This window comes from Vollenhovia emeryi, unplaced genomic scaffold (assembly GCF_000949405.1).
Source record: "Vollenhovia emeryi isolate VEMERY1.0 unplaced genomic scaffold, V.emery_V1.0 DF939148.1, whole genome shotgun sequence".
NCBI lineage: Eukaryota > Metazoa > Arthropoda > Insecta > Hymenoptera > Formicidae > Vollenhovia > Vollenhovia emeryi.
Genome location: NW_011967218.1, coordinates 423,898 through 439,412, shown reverse-complemented (window position 1 = coordinate 439,412; position 15,515 = coordinate 423,898). Strand labels below are relative to the sequence as shown.

Sequence of the window (15,515 nt, the reverse complement as noted above, 5' to 3'; positions counted from 1 at the left end):
TATTGTGTTGCATCGTAAGAAAAAAAAGATTCTAAAAATAGAGAAACACAGGATACAGGGGAAAAAGGCATTATTCGTGGACTTTACATTACTCTCTCCGCTACTCCCTTGCACGGTGATAATTACGAAAAATTGCAACGCGATGAAATTACCTCGATAGCTGCCGAGTATCATTGGATCGAGCCGAAATATATTTTCGGGCAAACTCTGCAAGTCGCCGTAAAAATGCGCTCGTCGGAAAGTATCGCGAAGTAACTAACTAACAATCTGTTTTCGCGAACCCAGTTGTGAGGTGCTCCAAATATGTCGGTTACCGCGGTTCGTGCGAACTTTTACTGCCGCTCGCTAGGAGCGGCAGCAGCAGGTCGAAACGAAAAGTAGACGGGTAAAAAAAGAAGAAAAAAAGAGCGCGCGGAGAAACTGCAAATTCGGTATTACATGGAAATAGAATAGAGTAATTCTCAGCGGTAACGTAGTTTGTTATTTATTTCGGCCCTCTATATGCAACGCGCATACGTCTATAGCTTTTTTTTTTATATCTGAAAAATTGGATCTCCCCGCGATGCATATAACGCGGGTCCAATCGTACACGGCGCTTCCGGTAAAAATTAAAAAAAAAAAAGAGAGAATATAATTGCGCGATAGCGATAAAAAATATCCGCGGTGCGTGTATAGATGTTGCAGGCTCGCAGAGCCGTTTCGGATGTAAGGCTTTGTTACAAAAAATGATATCACTTTTCAACCATTTACGGTTTAGCGTTTCTGCGGGTTTGCAAAAAGATACGGGCGCGATAGCGAAAGGTCACTTCGCGTGAGCAACGTCATATCGCGATTATACTTTTGATAAACAAACCGTTGCGGGATCAAAGACTTGAGGGTTGATTCGAAATCGATTGCGACGCGATACGATCTGGTGGACTGACTGAAGCCATGATCATTGCTCTGTCCGTGGCGTGAATCGAGCTTAAAAAGGTCTACCTAACTCACCGCTTATCGTGCTTCGTGCCAAGGGATCGCGGATCTGCGTGCCGATGCCGGCAGTAGGTCAAAGAGAAAAAGCTCGAGTAAGTGGCCTTCATCCCCGAAGAGGTGGGAACGAGGCGAGAAAAGAAAGGCGAAGAGCCCGGGGCTGGAAAGTAGAGTGCGATAGTAGGTATCGACCCCGAGGCTGCCCGGAGCGAGATGCTAAGCCAGAAAGAGGAAGCGGGTCGAGGGGGGAGAGGGATGGGTCAGAAGAAATGGCGATGAGAGAAAGAGAGAGAGAGAGAGCGAGAGCGAGGATGAGGTCGGTTAGCTGTCGTGTCTCAATCTGTTAAGCTCACAGTCGATTACTAGTTTCGAAATGGAGGAAAGTCTCGCTCGGGAGTGTGTATAACATAGAGAATCGGAGAGTTGGTAGGTTCGTAGGTCGGGCGTGATATGGGAGCGGGCTCGACAGGGCAGTCAGGGCACTGCCTGTTAACCCACAAAACTCAATCAAGCCGCGTTTACTCAGGCTGCCAGGGGCCTCTCTCGCTTTATAAACAATTAAAAGCGTCGGCTGTCGAGAAGCAGAAAAGTGACATCGAGTAACGCGCCAAAGTTTGCGACGCGCTCGTCGGAAATGTTTCCTACGGTTGTCCGACAGCAGGGAAAATTCGTGCATAGTTAAAGACTACGGGCGCGCGGAAGGCTAACAAGGGGTGTCCTGTTCTCCCCGCGTGGCGGAATAACAGCCACTATGTTAACAGGTGACACGCTTTCGTATTTGTCGAGTCGCCGAATCGAGCGCAATGTCACTCGGGCGTATAGAAAAAGAGGGCTCTAAGAGGGCTCAGCTGTGGGTCGATTCAAGTTGGATATCAATCAACGATCGAGTCTCTTGGTCTAATTGAGACTAGAGTCAACTTTTATCAATTATTAACCTTGACTATTTTATCGTGTTAAAAAATGTTATTTCAAATTTTGATCGCAGAAGAAACGCATTTTTAATTATTTACGCACAAACTTATATTAAACAGTTGATTGAAGGAATTTATATTATTCAATATCATTTGCACGTACGGTTAGTGACCGAAAGATTCTCACTACATATGTCTCTTATATAATCCTCTAATTTATCTTAATACACCTCGTCTTCGAAGGAGGTTCAATAATGCACAGATTGATTAGAAGTTCAGGGCTCAGGTTGCATAGAGAGTCACCTAAATCAAGGACCGTTAAATCCCTGAAAGCACCGAACAAGTCGATCAGAAACGGTGTCTTAATTCCTTATAGAGACGGCGCAGGTTTCAATAACTCGTTCCCGTCCGATTTCAATAGCTCATCTCGGGGTGATCTCGTTTTAAATTCAAAATGGTCACGTGGTAATACCGGGGATAACGAGTTCCCCGCTGTCATCCGGCCCCGTTTAGCGAATTATACAGAAAATTAAACCTGACTTGGAGTGACTTGCTCTATCCATTTGCTCTTGCCACTTTGTGGGCCGATACCTTCCACGCAAACGAGAAAATTGAAATCGAAACATTATCGAAAATGAGATAAAAAAGTAGCGCAAGTTTTATTATAATGGAACAAGATTGTGTGTACCGCGATTACGTGGCCAAGGAAGAAACATTTTATCAACTATCGCGATTGTCCTGAAGCGTACTTGAAGATTGTACCTCCTGTTACAGCCTTACTCCCCCCTCCGTCTCTCCCTGTCTTTCCCTGGCTCACCCTCTCACCTTCTCTCAACCTGTCTCTCCCTATTTCACCCTGTCTCTTCCTGTCTCTTCCTGTTTCTCCCTGTCTCTCCTTGTCTCTCCCTGTCTTTCCCTGTCTCACCCTCTCTCACCTTCTCTCAACCTGTCTCTCCCTGTCTCACCCTCTCTCTCTCTCTCTCTCCCTCTCTTTCCCTGTCTCTCCCTGTCTTTTCCTGTCTCTCCCTGTCTCTCCTCCTCCCCCCCTCTCTCTCTCTCTCGTCATTTTGATGCGCCCCGTCAGCTCTCAGCAAAATCGATGCCGCGCTTCTTTTGCCAAACATTTCGACTAAGGTCGATCGATTCTGTTAACCGGGGCCTTTCGTTGTCGGCTGGTATCGAATACTGCCTCGCGTGTAAGCGATTAAGGCGTGGGTGCTAGGTAATTCTAATGCAAAACCCAGCGTGATTGATTGCTCGTACTCGCACGCCGCCTTCGGCCAGAAACCGCAGGGATACACAGAAACCACCGCAGATCCCGCCGACTTTCGGCCACAAAGTGCGCCGGTTGTCTCGTGAGACGTCAGCCGTGTGTAAAAAAAAAATACGCCATATGCTTGTTGATTTTTCCCCGCCGCGAATTTTATATCGTCCAATAATACGTATGAATGTTTCATCAAGAGTATATGTGAAAGCCTTGCGTTAATGCCCACACGAATTAAAGAGACGAATCTGCTCGATTGAGCTTTTATATGAATTTTCTGATAAATTATTCCCTTTGACAAACGAAAGATACTATTAATAATTCAACTTTGTGAAAGGGACGATCTCGACGCTGAAAGATTAATTATTACAACTATTATATTATACATATATAAAATTAATTATTATATATCGCACACGACGCCGGGGAATAGCCGGTAATACGATTCGAACGAGTGCGTGGAAGATTGTGCGTACAATGCTTATGCGAGATATCGCTCGCATGTATGTGTAATCTGATGATAAATAATTTGACGGCTATACAGCGCAGAATAAAGCGGATAATATCATACCAATCGTAACAAAACGAAGTAATAAAGTTTAACAAATAGGTTGATACATCTGTGACCTACTAATGTAATTGTCAAGTGCTATACGAACTGACAATAAGTTCTGTACAACTTTACCATTTCTAGAGACGTTATGTGCTAGGAGAGCCATCGGGTGGACGGCTTTCACCTTGCGATTCGTTGATATAGCAATGCAAAGCTGAATGTAAACATAGCATGAATTTAATATAATTTTTTTTTTCACAGCGCAACACTTGCTCGCGCCTCTCTCGTCTGGATTCGCCTTGATTTTGCAAGTCCTGAGAATGTATCGGCAGAGGAATACTAGGGGAAAAGCCTTCTGTCACGAGATAGGATTCTAATGTGAGATAATAGATTTTCAGGTTCAATCGCAAATCATTTTTCGCAACGATCCCACGATCTAACAATCAATTGTGCACTAAACAGATTTCACTCCAAGGGCAATAAATTCACGGTGGAACCAACAGATGATGCCTATTAATTTAGCGAAAACCCTGCTGTCTCGTATTAGAAGTCTGTCTCATAATAGGGGACTTTTCCTCTGATATTTACGCTTCTCCGATGCTACGCCTGATGCAAGTCGAGCGTTTGAAACGCGGCTATTTTCTCTGCTGTCGTGAGAATAGAATATGAATGGTTATATCTTTTACGTATCATCTCTCGTCCCCTTCCGTGCCAATCTCTGCGACTACAAGACTTCTCACGAGTCAGATACACCTATTAATTGTCACGGTTAGATATTAATTCACGGCTCATAATCTCCGGCGGGAGCTGTTTAAGCTCTTAGATTAGTTTCTTGTTAACAGAGATTCCGGTGCTCGGGAAAAGAAGTTGGTTACACTTTGACCGCGCCCATCCCTTCGTTTACCCTCATCATCAATCGCGGTGAGCGACTTTCTTTTAGAGGAGTATGCTAATAATCTAAAAATATTTCAACGCTGCAGTACCGCATTGCGACGCGAGTTAACGATAAAAAGTGATAAAACAACGGTACCTAACGAAAAATTGTTAAACGCGTCGCGAGCAACGAGTAAACAATTTATAATAATGTTTAAATAATGTATCAACGTATTAATTCTACCGCCTTGTTTGTTTAATTGTATTAATCAATTAAAACGACGCCGCATTCTCTTACGTTGACTGGAAACTCGCGAGCGCGAGCCGCGAACAATGAGAGTGTGCGGACATCTTTTTTTTCTCTCGACAAGATTTGAAAAGAAAGAAGGGAAATTCGAGGCGCAACGGTGCACAAATAACAGCGGGCCCGAGAGCGCTGTAGAAACAGCCCGGGTCCTTGGTCGCCGTCGTCGGCATTATCTCGAGTGGTGTCTGGATGACGTTAAAGCGTCGGAGTTAAAGGAAGGGAAAAGGAAGGCGAGCCCCAAGTGTGGATTCGCTAGTTACGATCGATACGCGTTGGTTTCTAGGTCAGGGTCCCGATACACACTCGCCACTCGCCACTCACCACCGCTCAGGATATACTCAAAACGCGACCCGCAAATTTATTCCAAGCCAACCGCCGAGCGACGGCGCCGCCGCGCCGCGCCGCGCCGCGCCGCAACCGCCGGCGAAACGCATCTCCCGCGCTTCCCTCTTCTCGCGCCTTTCCTCCCCCCGTCCCGCCCGCGCGGCCGCGAGGGTGGCTGGATCCCGCGAGGGATGCGAGCGGAATCGTGGATTTACACGCGGGGTGTCTATTACGCGCGGCGGAGAAGCGGGGATTCACTGTTTCCTCGCCGAGGACGGGGCCGGTGTACGTGCGCTTTTCAAACGGCCGTATTGAACGTTTCCCACGCTATCCAGATTAATGACGTGCTTCCGTCGCGAGCGCCTCGCGACGCCTCGACGACGGATATGTAGGCGGAAAGAAAAGAGCGGCATGTATGGAGCGCGCGGGACTCTATCGCGTTATTTCCGCGCGGACGACCGAGTATCTATATAATAACCTTTCTCGCATTTTGTCGGAAGTTGTGCGATTCTTAAGAGATTGGCGTGCATTGTCGGAACGAACGCGTCTCCCGTCTCTCCGCAGAGGAGATTTGTATCTTGAAATGTATAGCGAATCTCTCTCCGGTTGCTCGCACTAGTGCGCGCCGAGTGCACACCGAGGCTCGTTTATAGTCAGTTCTTATATTTAACTTTGTCTTAAATACACGTTCAGAGAGTATTTAGTCCAAAAAATGACGCGCGTAAACGTTGTACGGGCCATTTTTCTGGACAAGAAATCTTGCAAGCGGTATTTAAGATGATCTTTAAACATAACAATTGCCTGGAAACGAGGCTTAGTGCGCACTGGTGCAACCAATCGAATTCCCTAGCGCTCAACGAGGAGAGACGATTGTCTTAGGGGGAGATCTGTCAATTATGTACAAAAGGTTCTACGCGGCCTAAGTAGCACCAATTACAGTTTTATACGACGCTATCCCGTCCACATCTGTCCACCCGGACACATCGCCGGAGCTCAAATCCTACAATCGATATAAAGTTTGACCGAGTTGCTATATCGTGGGATTAGATGGCCGGCGCGGATTCGAGCGACACGAGACACGTACACGTTCGAGTGTGTCACTCCAACGGGAAATCGAGCAGGCATCACTTGGGATATTACGTACCGTATTTTCGAGCGATACGAGCCAACCGTAACATCGTGGACGAGGTGGGCCAGTCGCGGCAAAGGAGGCGCCGAATGATAATGCAAAAGTTCAGCCATTACGTTTTGTAAATTTATGTATAAGGGCTATCGTAACCCTTTTTAGCCCTCGATTACGCCCGTCGAGATCATATTTCCGTGATAATTTCTTCTGTAAAATATCGCGAAAGAGTCAATGCTATCATAGAGAGAGAGAGAGAGAGAGAGAGAGAGAGAGAGAGAGAGAGAGAGAGAGAGGGGGGGGGCGGAGGGGGGCGAGCAAATATACGGACTTCCATTTCGTTTTCGGACACCCTCGGCGGCTCGGGAGAGATCGATGCTGAGAATTAACATGCTGCCGAGCCGAACGGCCGCAGCCATCGCTTCGCGCGATATAATCCGAACGTTCTCACGTCAACGTTGGTCCCGCGCTTTGTTTTTTATCTCATGGCGAATATGTAACTCGCGAACTAGCGCGGACATTACGAGCTGGAGCGAAAAACGCCTGGCGATTTTCGCGGAAAAAGGAGGAAATTTACGGTAAACATGATACATCGTTTTAACAAACTACGGCTTTTCCGAAGATCGCCGTACGCTTTTTTAAACGACGCGGAAAATTGTCATGACGCTTCGTTCTTCCGTAATCTGTAAGGATTAGGAGTGGCACGTTTAAAACTGACTCTTCGAAAATAGCGTTTTGTTCGGCGAAAATGCGATGGTAACGAAAAACGTGATATACACGTAACAGGCACGAAAAGCAATTATCGCGGGGAAAAAGCGAGATATCGAGGGTGACTTATTGAGATCCGCGACTTACTGGCGTAAGGCGGAATTGCTCGGCGTGTAATTACCGGGTCGAAATTTTGGCCCTTTAATTCTATTATACAGCAGGACCTAAGACAGTAAAAGGGGTCGAACTGCAAGTACAAAATTTACTCCTACTTTAAAACTGATGGTGTCGGGAATTTCTACTTTTGCCAATTTAGCGTTGAAGTAGGTCCTTTTAAGTAGGAGCTAAAGTAAATTTTTAGAATTTAAGATTCAAGGGAGGAGCAAAAAAAACATAACGCCATCAAAGTAGGTTCCCAGGTAGCCAGCTGACGTCACTTGTCATTTTGACGTCGGATGCCGTCAGAAATGTCATTTTGACGTCAAAATGACAAGTGACGTCAGCTGGCTACCTGGGAACCTACTTTGATGGCGTTATGTTTTTTGCTCCTCCCTTGAATCTTTAATTCTAAAAATTTACTTTAGCTCCTGAGTGACGTCAGCTGGCTACCTGGGTTATTGCTGGTCTACGTAGGTGTATAGATCAGCTAAGTAGGTGTAAATTATCCTTAAAAGTGTCAAAATAGTACCAAAATTTCGACTCGGGTTGTATCCTCTCTGCACGATAGGTCGACTCTCCATCGCCCGATCGTGCCGATATTTCCCGCCACATTCAAATATCGCTAACATTCATTGTCGTGTCGGATAAATCGCGATACGAAATTCCGCAGTCGTATCACAATCGCAACTGTCGCGTTACGTTGCTCTCAGCGACATGCAATCTCTTTAGCGACAATTCCCGATAATTGGCCCCTCAGTAGCGTTCAGACTCGTTGCTGTCGAGCAACACTTTCGCTAAAACCGCGGGAGGACGAACTTTCCCCGAAACGTGTCATCGCGCCGGGAATCTTTTCCTCCCCGGGACCGTTTTCGGCGCTCCCGGATTATCGGATCTATCTAATCGGATAAGCGCGCTGCTTATCCTTGGAAACGACCGCGCATCCACCCAGCTCGAAACGAATTGACGCGACGGCGTTTGTTAACCGCTAAATTAAGTACAGGGTGCTCTCGCGCGCGGCCGATAGAGATCTTAATCCACGAGCTAACCCGGCAACCTCGTAGGATTGATTTCGTCGACCGCGTGTGTACGTAACCGTGTAAGCCGAAGACGGCCGCGCGGCGCAAAATGGGTCAGGTCACGCGCCACCGCGAGGAAAAGGGTGACCATCAATTAGACAGCGCCCTTTCGCGCGCGCTGCAAGCCTGTCACCGCCGCGTTTTGTCCTACCGTGCGCCGCCGAAATAAATGCGAGCTGTCCTTACTTTTGAGCCGATCCGTATTAATGGCGCGTACGCGGACGTAACGGGGAGAATCGTTTGTCGTCGACGGCAAGGTCGTTTTTCTTCGAGGATCTCGCGCTCACCTTTGCTCGGGGATATTCGGCGGTTCGGCGACTCGACGCCTTGGATAACGCGCGCGAGACTATTAAGGGAATGCTGGAGTGACTACACTTTTTGCACCTTTTGCTCCTACAACTGCCAATTCGTGAAAACATTTGTGTAATATACAAATCATGTGGCTTCTCTGTACAGACCGACAGTGTTCCACCATTCGGACTAAATGAGAAAACAGCGTGGTATCGTTGAAATTAAGTTTAGAAGCCTAAAAAGAAATCTGTTTACTTAAATAAGTTATAGGTTAGGTAATCTATAACTAAAATAAGTTATAGGTTAGGTAATCTATAACTTATTTTAGTGAATAGATTTCTTTTCAGGCTTTTAAACCTAATTTCAATGATACCACGTTGTTCTCTCATTTAGTCCGAATAGTGGAACACTTTTGATCTGTACGCGCAAGCCTCATAATTTGTGTATTACACACATGTTTTCACGAATTGATAGTTCTAGATGCAAAAAGTGCAAAGGGTGCAGAGTCACTCCCCACATCCCCTTAACGGTCGCCGTCAGAATTAGCAGCAATAATCGGAATTAAATGATACATCGCATGTCGGCTTTAAAGCCGCATTCTGCGAAGATTTTCCCACGTCTCCCTCTCTCTCTCTCTCTTTTTCGCGCAATTGTTGATGCACGCATCGCTCGCTCGTGTCTTGTTTTATTCATTATCTGCTTATCGTGCAAGATTGATGCGCGAGATTTCATCCGGAAAAGCGGGGCCCAAGACTCATCGCCGCGCGCAGCGACGGCATTTCCTGCGCGGGACGAACGAGGAATTGGAGCCAGTCCGGTAAGCCGGGCCGTTTAGAAAATGGTAACGTTATCTCGCGTTTTCTCCGCGCTGCTTTTGTTAATGCGCGCCGCGTGTGCGGCGACCGTGACTGCGGGGGCTACGGTAAAATAATGCTGCCCGTCTCCCTTCCGTGCGCGCTTCGATCTATAAATGCACACGGGTGGCCGCGAACAAGGGAGAAATATCACGGAATGGACTCGCATTTGTTCTCCAGCCCCCACCGACTGGAACCAAGCGCGGTGCTTTCACGCGTCGTATCGCGCGCACTTAATCCTCCGACGTCCTGATCGCGCTGATATATCGGCGATTGAGAGCGCGCCTTGTTATCCTTTCCCACATATCCGACGTTTTCCCCCCGAGTAAAATGAGATTTTACTCTGTCCCGTCACTGTGCCGGCTTGTTTAATCGCAGCTCGACGTGTTAATCGGAAATACCGAGCGCGATTGTTCAGTATTCGCGGAACAATCGTCAATTTAATAATCCGGGGATCTCAGGTGCAAGGATGTGTGGAATCCGCTCGTGGCGGTGATTCGAGATCGTATATCAGGCGATAATTGAAAACAAGTGAGCCCAGGCTTCATTTCTGACATGTCAGATGGAATCCTTATTGATTTACTGTATGGCGCAATTGTTGTAATTTATGCCCCCCGCGTTTCAATTGAAAGGCTTAACGTGGCGATTAATCAAAATTCACGTTACAAGCTCAAGGTAAGTTCGTTGTCTAGGACTTTTTCGGCGGAATTTCTTCGGTTGCGATTCTTTCGATTGTGACTTTCGCCATTTGGAGACTCGTGCGAACATGTCAGATGACAACTCGAGATGACAGATTCGTATTTAAGCGTCGAACATATCTGTGTCTATGATTAATCTAAGTTTTAAGTTTTTATATTTTTTATATTTGTTACATTTATGCAACACCTTTTATAATTCTTTGTTCTTAGTCTCACTGAGGATGACCCGAAAATGGGTCGGAACGTTTGATGATCAATTTACAAATTCATAATGGACATTTTTGCACGAATACCTGCGTTTGGCTCGCATTAGCCTTCTTTTCCCTCACCAGTTTTTTTTCGATTGTAAGGGCCAATTTTACAAACGTTGGTTAACTGTTAACCAGAGTTCAGTCAACGCCCTATCTTTTTCTATCTTGGTCTGTAAGAAGAGACAGAGGATCAGTTAACCTTCGGTTAGCAGTTAACCGACGTTTGTAAAACTGGCCCTAAATGGCTAAATTGAAATACCGTGTGAATAAAATAAACACTTTGTATTCATGAACGTTCCTGAATTTCTAAGAGTGTGTAGTTATAAACAGGGTTGGAAAGTAATCCGTTACTTGTAACGAAGTTACAGTTACTTTTTTGGTGACTCTAAACTTAACTTTGTTACTTTCTCTCCATCTGCAACTGTAACTCAATTCAGTTACATTTTTTCGATAACTAGTAACTAATCTAATAGTTACATTAACAGTTACTTTATATACGTGTGTATCTTAAACCTCCACAGATCGCATTAGGTCTTGCACTTACGCATAAACGTCTTTATCGGCGCTTTACCATTCAAATGCAGATTTGATATTTTTATTTTCATTTCAAGAAAGTAGCTGCAAAGCAACGATTCGTTACTTATTAAATAACTGTAACTGTAACGCGTTACTTTTCAGAAATGGTAACCTGTAACTGTAACTAGTTACATTTTTAGCGAAAAAAAACAAACAAACTGTAACTAGATACTTTTATAAAGTAATGTTCTCAACCCTGGTTATAAACTATTCGGGCACGGACGTGGAAGCGGATTAGATGTGTGAGAATATTTATTTTTAAGAACAAATGAGAGCGCGCTTGGCAAGTGTGCAAGCGTATTTTTCAGTCGGCAAACACGAGCCCGTTTGGCGGGACTTTTAGCGCGGAAAATGAATCGAGAGTCCGATTTACCGCTGACACGCGAGCGAAACGAGACGTTTAAATGCCAATCACGAGAATATTCGAATTAACGCCGCGAAGAACATAATTGAGCGTAATGTGTGCGCTAAACGTTTGCGAACGGTTAACGGACGATAGCGCTAATAATTTAGGACGGAAAGTATCATGGCATTGACTTCCTACGCGCTTCCAATCTCCACCGAATTATTTATTAACGGCCGGCTATAGCCTGAGGCACGACCCAGCGATCACGTTCGTCATCGATAACTATTTTTGGACGTATTCCGAACACAGTGAAAATTTAAACCAATCAAGCTCTAGGGGCGCTCGATACAAAATTCCGGCACGAGGAGGTTTTTATCGAGCTCGCATAGCGCGCATAGATGCACCGGCGTCGCTAAATCCTCGCGTATTTATCAGTAAGAGGATAACTTGATATAAAATATTATTCATTAATCGATAGCCGTGTCCTCTTGGACTCTATAAATATATGGGGGAAAAAAAATCGAGGAATACAGAGAAATAAGTGTAGCGTGCAGCGTGCGTTAAGAGCTTTTTACCATCGCAATCGATATGACATGCATGCTGTAGATCTCTGACAAACAAGCTCTCGATATAGCAAGGTTATACTCGTATACTATCTACATCACAGCTACGTTTGTCATTCATGAAACCGTTGCTGTCCAGTCGACATGCACCTTCTGAAAATGTGGGCACCGTCCTTATTTCACGCACATTTCAGACGTCGGTTGCGACATCAATGAACGAGCGATGCTGCCTAAGTTTCGACCCGACAATACGCGGCTAGAACGAATCTGCAAAGAAGCTCCCCAAGTAATGCGCTTCCGCGTGATTCTTTCCGCTTGGGTGTCAAGCCGGCCTCGACTTGTCGTCTTTCACACGGTCAAAACAAGTGGACAGATTTCTCTGGATCGGAGGGGACGCGGTGCTCTTCGGTTTTCGCGCCGACGAAAATTGTGCAAAAATTATTAAAATATTACGTCACACTTTCATTCGGCACAGAGAAATTCTTATCTAACAATGATGGAAAAAAAGATCTTGCATAACGTCGTCTAAAAATTCTTTTTACTGTTTGGTCACGACACCTTGACTTTCCAGAAGGTATTGCTAGAACGTTGCTGCTATAAATTTTGCAGGCTACGAACAATTTTCCAACAGATGCGCAAAATAGCGACAAATTTTTGTTGCGAACCTACAACTTTACCTGCGTTAGTAAGATATTTCTTTGAGCGATACACGATCCAAATTGCACGTTCCGATAATAACGTAGAATTGAAGTGTCGCCATTTTCACCCGGGCATAATTCGTTAGGCTTCTAAATTATTGCTTGTTTACCGTACAACAAATCGCCAACTTATTAGCCGAGTTTATTAGCCGCGGGGTACTATGCCATTTGAAATTTACGGCGTTCGAGTTACGAGAGTGAGATTTTATTCAGCGCGGTAGAATTCCCGAAGAGATTAAAGCCTTGAGCACGCGTATGTATTAGTCCGCCTGTCTGCTGCGTAAAGCCGCGGGGTTCTTTTTATTAAACGCTCGCACAGTTCTACATTTAAAAACACTTTATCCGTCGGGCTGTCGGGAATTCTGCGACTTGTCTCGGAGACACGTCGGCGGTACGAGCTTCCGAAGGCCGGGTGGGTTCAGCTTGCCTGCGGGCACCGCTATCGCAAAAGCGTCGCGACGATCAATTGCGCAAACATGCAACAAATAAAACAGTTATCGAGTGGCGTTGCAATTATGCGACTGTGCTCTCCAAGATGACGCGATTCCGTTTATGCAGTTTTCTGCGACAGCTAATAGATCGATTGCGCTTGAAATTTCATGTTGTAATTACGTCACGGACAACAACAGCTGTTATCTACGCTAATTAATGGTCGTAGCGATGATCGGAAACCTCGTTAAGTCGTCGACGAAATTGCGTTGCCAGCCCGAAAAATTTCGCCGGGCCGCGCTTCGCGTCGCCCCGCTGCTCCGGGAGATTCTTAATTGGCCCCGATCGAGCATTTATTAATATTCATTTTGAAATTCCGCGGAAACTTTGTTATCGCCGCTGAAGTTTCTGCGCGTACCGCGTTGCTACCACTTCAATTTGGTCTCATGTTTTTTTTAATAATTGGTTCATTTAGTTTAACGTTCATTTATTTTGCCAAGTAGCACATCTCGTTGCTTCGAGTGAGGAAGAAAAAAACTCCCCCCCGTGCAAAAGTGTACGCGTATCTTCCCCGATACGACGAGTCCACATTTTTTTCGAAACACCGAAGCTCATGAAAAATGCATGAATCTATCTTGCAAGTGCTATCAAGAGCAGCGTTCTCCGTATCGGCTTAATCGTGCGGACCAGACTTGCGGAGTTACGGCGAAATCGCGCGACATCCGTTTCTATCAAGAGCCCTGCGACCGAGCGTGATATCGGCAGAACGTCGAGCGCTCGATACCCGCGGCACGCTGGAGCGTAGCGATAAGCGCACGCGGGCGTGAGAGGCGCGGAAAGCGAACGCGTGCGACATGTATAGAGAAAACGACACATAGAGCAGGCACTAGAGAAACGAAGTAACTCGTGCTAACAGAAAAGCGCAAGCCGCAAGCGAGAGTGATAGAGTGTGGAGTTGATATACCGGCGCGGGACTGACCGTCGTGGAGCGGATCGATCGTGTGGATCATAAGCTGCAGCAGGCCGTGCCGGAACTTGGCGTGGCTGTCCCGCGAGGGGTGAGAGGACGTGCCCCCGTGAGCCTGCTCGCAGCCCTGTCCGGAGCCGGTGCCACCGCCGCTGCCGCCGCCGACGCCGCTGCTGCTGCCGACCCTGCTGCTGCATCCGGCCTCCCCGGGCGCCGGGATGCTTCCGCACGCACCCGACGCGCCGCCCATGCTCGTCTCGCTATTGTTGATCGCGTTCGGATGCTGCTGGAACACACAACCAACCAGCCATTTCGGCGTTCAGTCTCCCAAGGTCTCGCTGTAGCATAACTGGTACGTCCACCCTCTGTCCTTTCATCTTTTCGGTCCCGATCACGCGGTATCGCGCCATGTCTTTGGTCCAAATCCAACAGCGCGCGCGCGCGTGTGTGTACGCACAGTGCGGTGCATTAATTTGCTTTGGGTCGTATTGTAAAAGAGCATCTATGTTTAAATAACTAAGTAATTTTTGCCCAGCCCTAATTGTTACCTGAACCGAGTTAATGCACCGTACTGTACTCATCAGAGTACCACACTGCCACACATACAACAATTGTATCATCGGTTGGACCAAAAAAATGACGGATGCGCAGAAGAGATCGACGCGAAACCAAACGAAATACGGAGTGGGCCTACTAGTAGGGTGATAATCCAATGAGCGTACAGCGTACAACCGAAACTCGGTTACCTTTCCACAAAAACTGCTCGCTCATTGGATTGTCGAGCATAATTCGTAGCTATAGACACAGTAAGAATAGACTGCGCGTTCCCTACTTCACCCGTGCGAAAACATGTACAAACTTTAGAACGAGATAACTGGTGTGGGGTTGTACCTCATCTTTGTCTAGTAGAAGTAGTGGGGGGTAACAGAAGAGTAGGGGATGATAGAGGTTAAAGGATAAGCACAGTAGCCATATTGAATTTTTGCACCACTCCAGACAGATAGACGGAGAGAGAATAAGGTCCCAAGTATGTTGTCTCTTTCTAAAGTTTGTACGCTTCTGCAGCCAAACTGCGCAGTCTATGTATCATGTCTACGCGCGTAACGCGCTCAGTGGAAACGCACCCTTGTACTACGGTTTCATGATCGCCGTCGCGTCGCGCGTTTGTGCACGTCACTCGAGGCGCAATACCAAATAATGGTTACTACTGCTCTGAGGGGGATGTAGCTCGAGCGCAATTGTTCGACACGGGTAGGGACGGAAATGCCTTTTATTTTTAGAAATGTCCATGCGGGGGTTGCATCCGGCTCTCTCTCTACAGCGAGGGAAATTCGGTGGTGTGCTACGTAATAACATTGTTCTACAGTTCCATTGTCTTCGATTGGAAGAGCAGACATCCATGGAGAATTCTGAATGACTTTCGCACTTATATTCTGCACTCATCATTTCGCGCAATTCTCGATCACCGTGCACTTTCCTTTGTTCCGATTCATTCTCGTGTCGATTAACGTAGCTGGGACCATAGTCTAACTAGTGGTCCACTCCGGCATTTGTTTCGTTTTGCGTCGATCCCTT

At 46.5% G+C, this 15,515-nt stretch overlaps 1 protein-coding gene across 1 annotated transcript in view; it reads right to left on the bottom strand.

The window, feature by feature from the left end:
• Positions 1 to 14,190, bottom strand: part of LOC105565979 (sodium/potassium/calcium exchanger Nckx30C-like) — a 36,208-nt gene extending 22,018 nt beyond the window's left edge. The window contains exon 1 of the mRNA XM_012019614.1: positions 13,953 to 14,190. Coding sequence (XP_011875004.1) covers positions 13,953 to 14,190 — 238 coding nt within the window. The remainder of the gene's footprint in view (positions 1 to 13,952) is intronic.
• Positions 14,191 to 15,515: the final 1,325 nt, after the last annotated feature.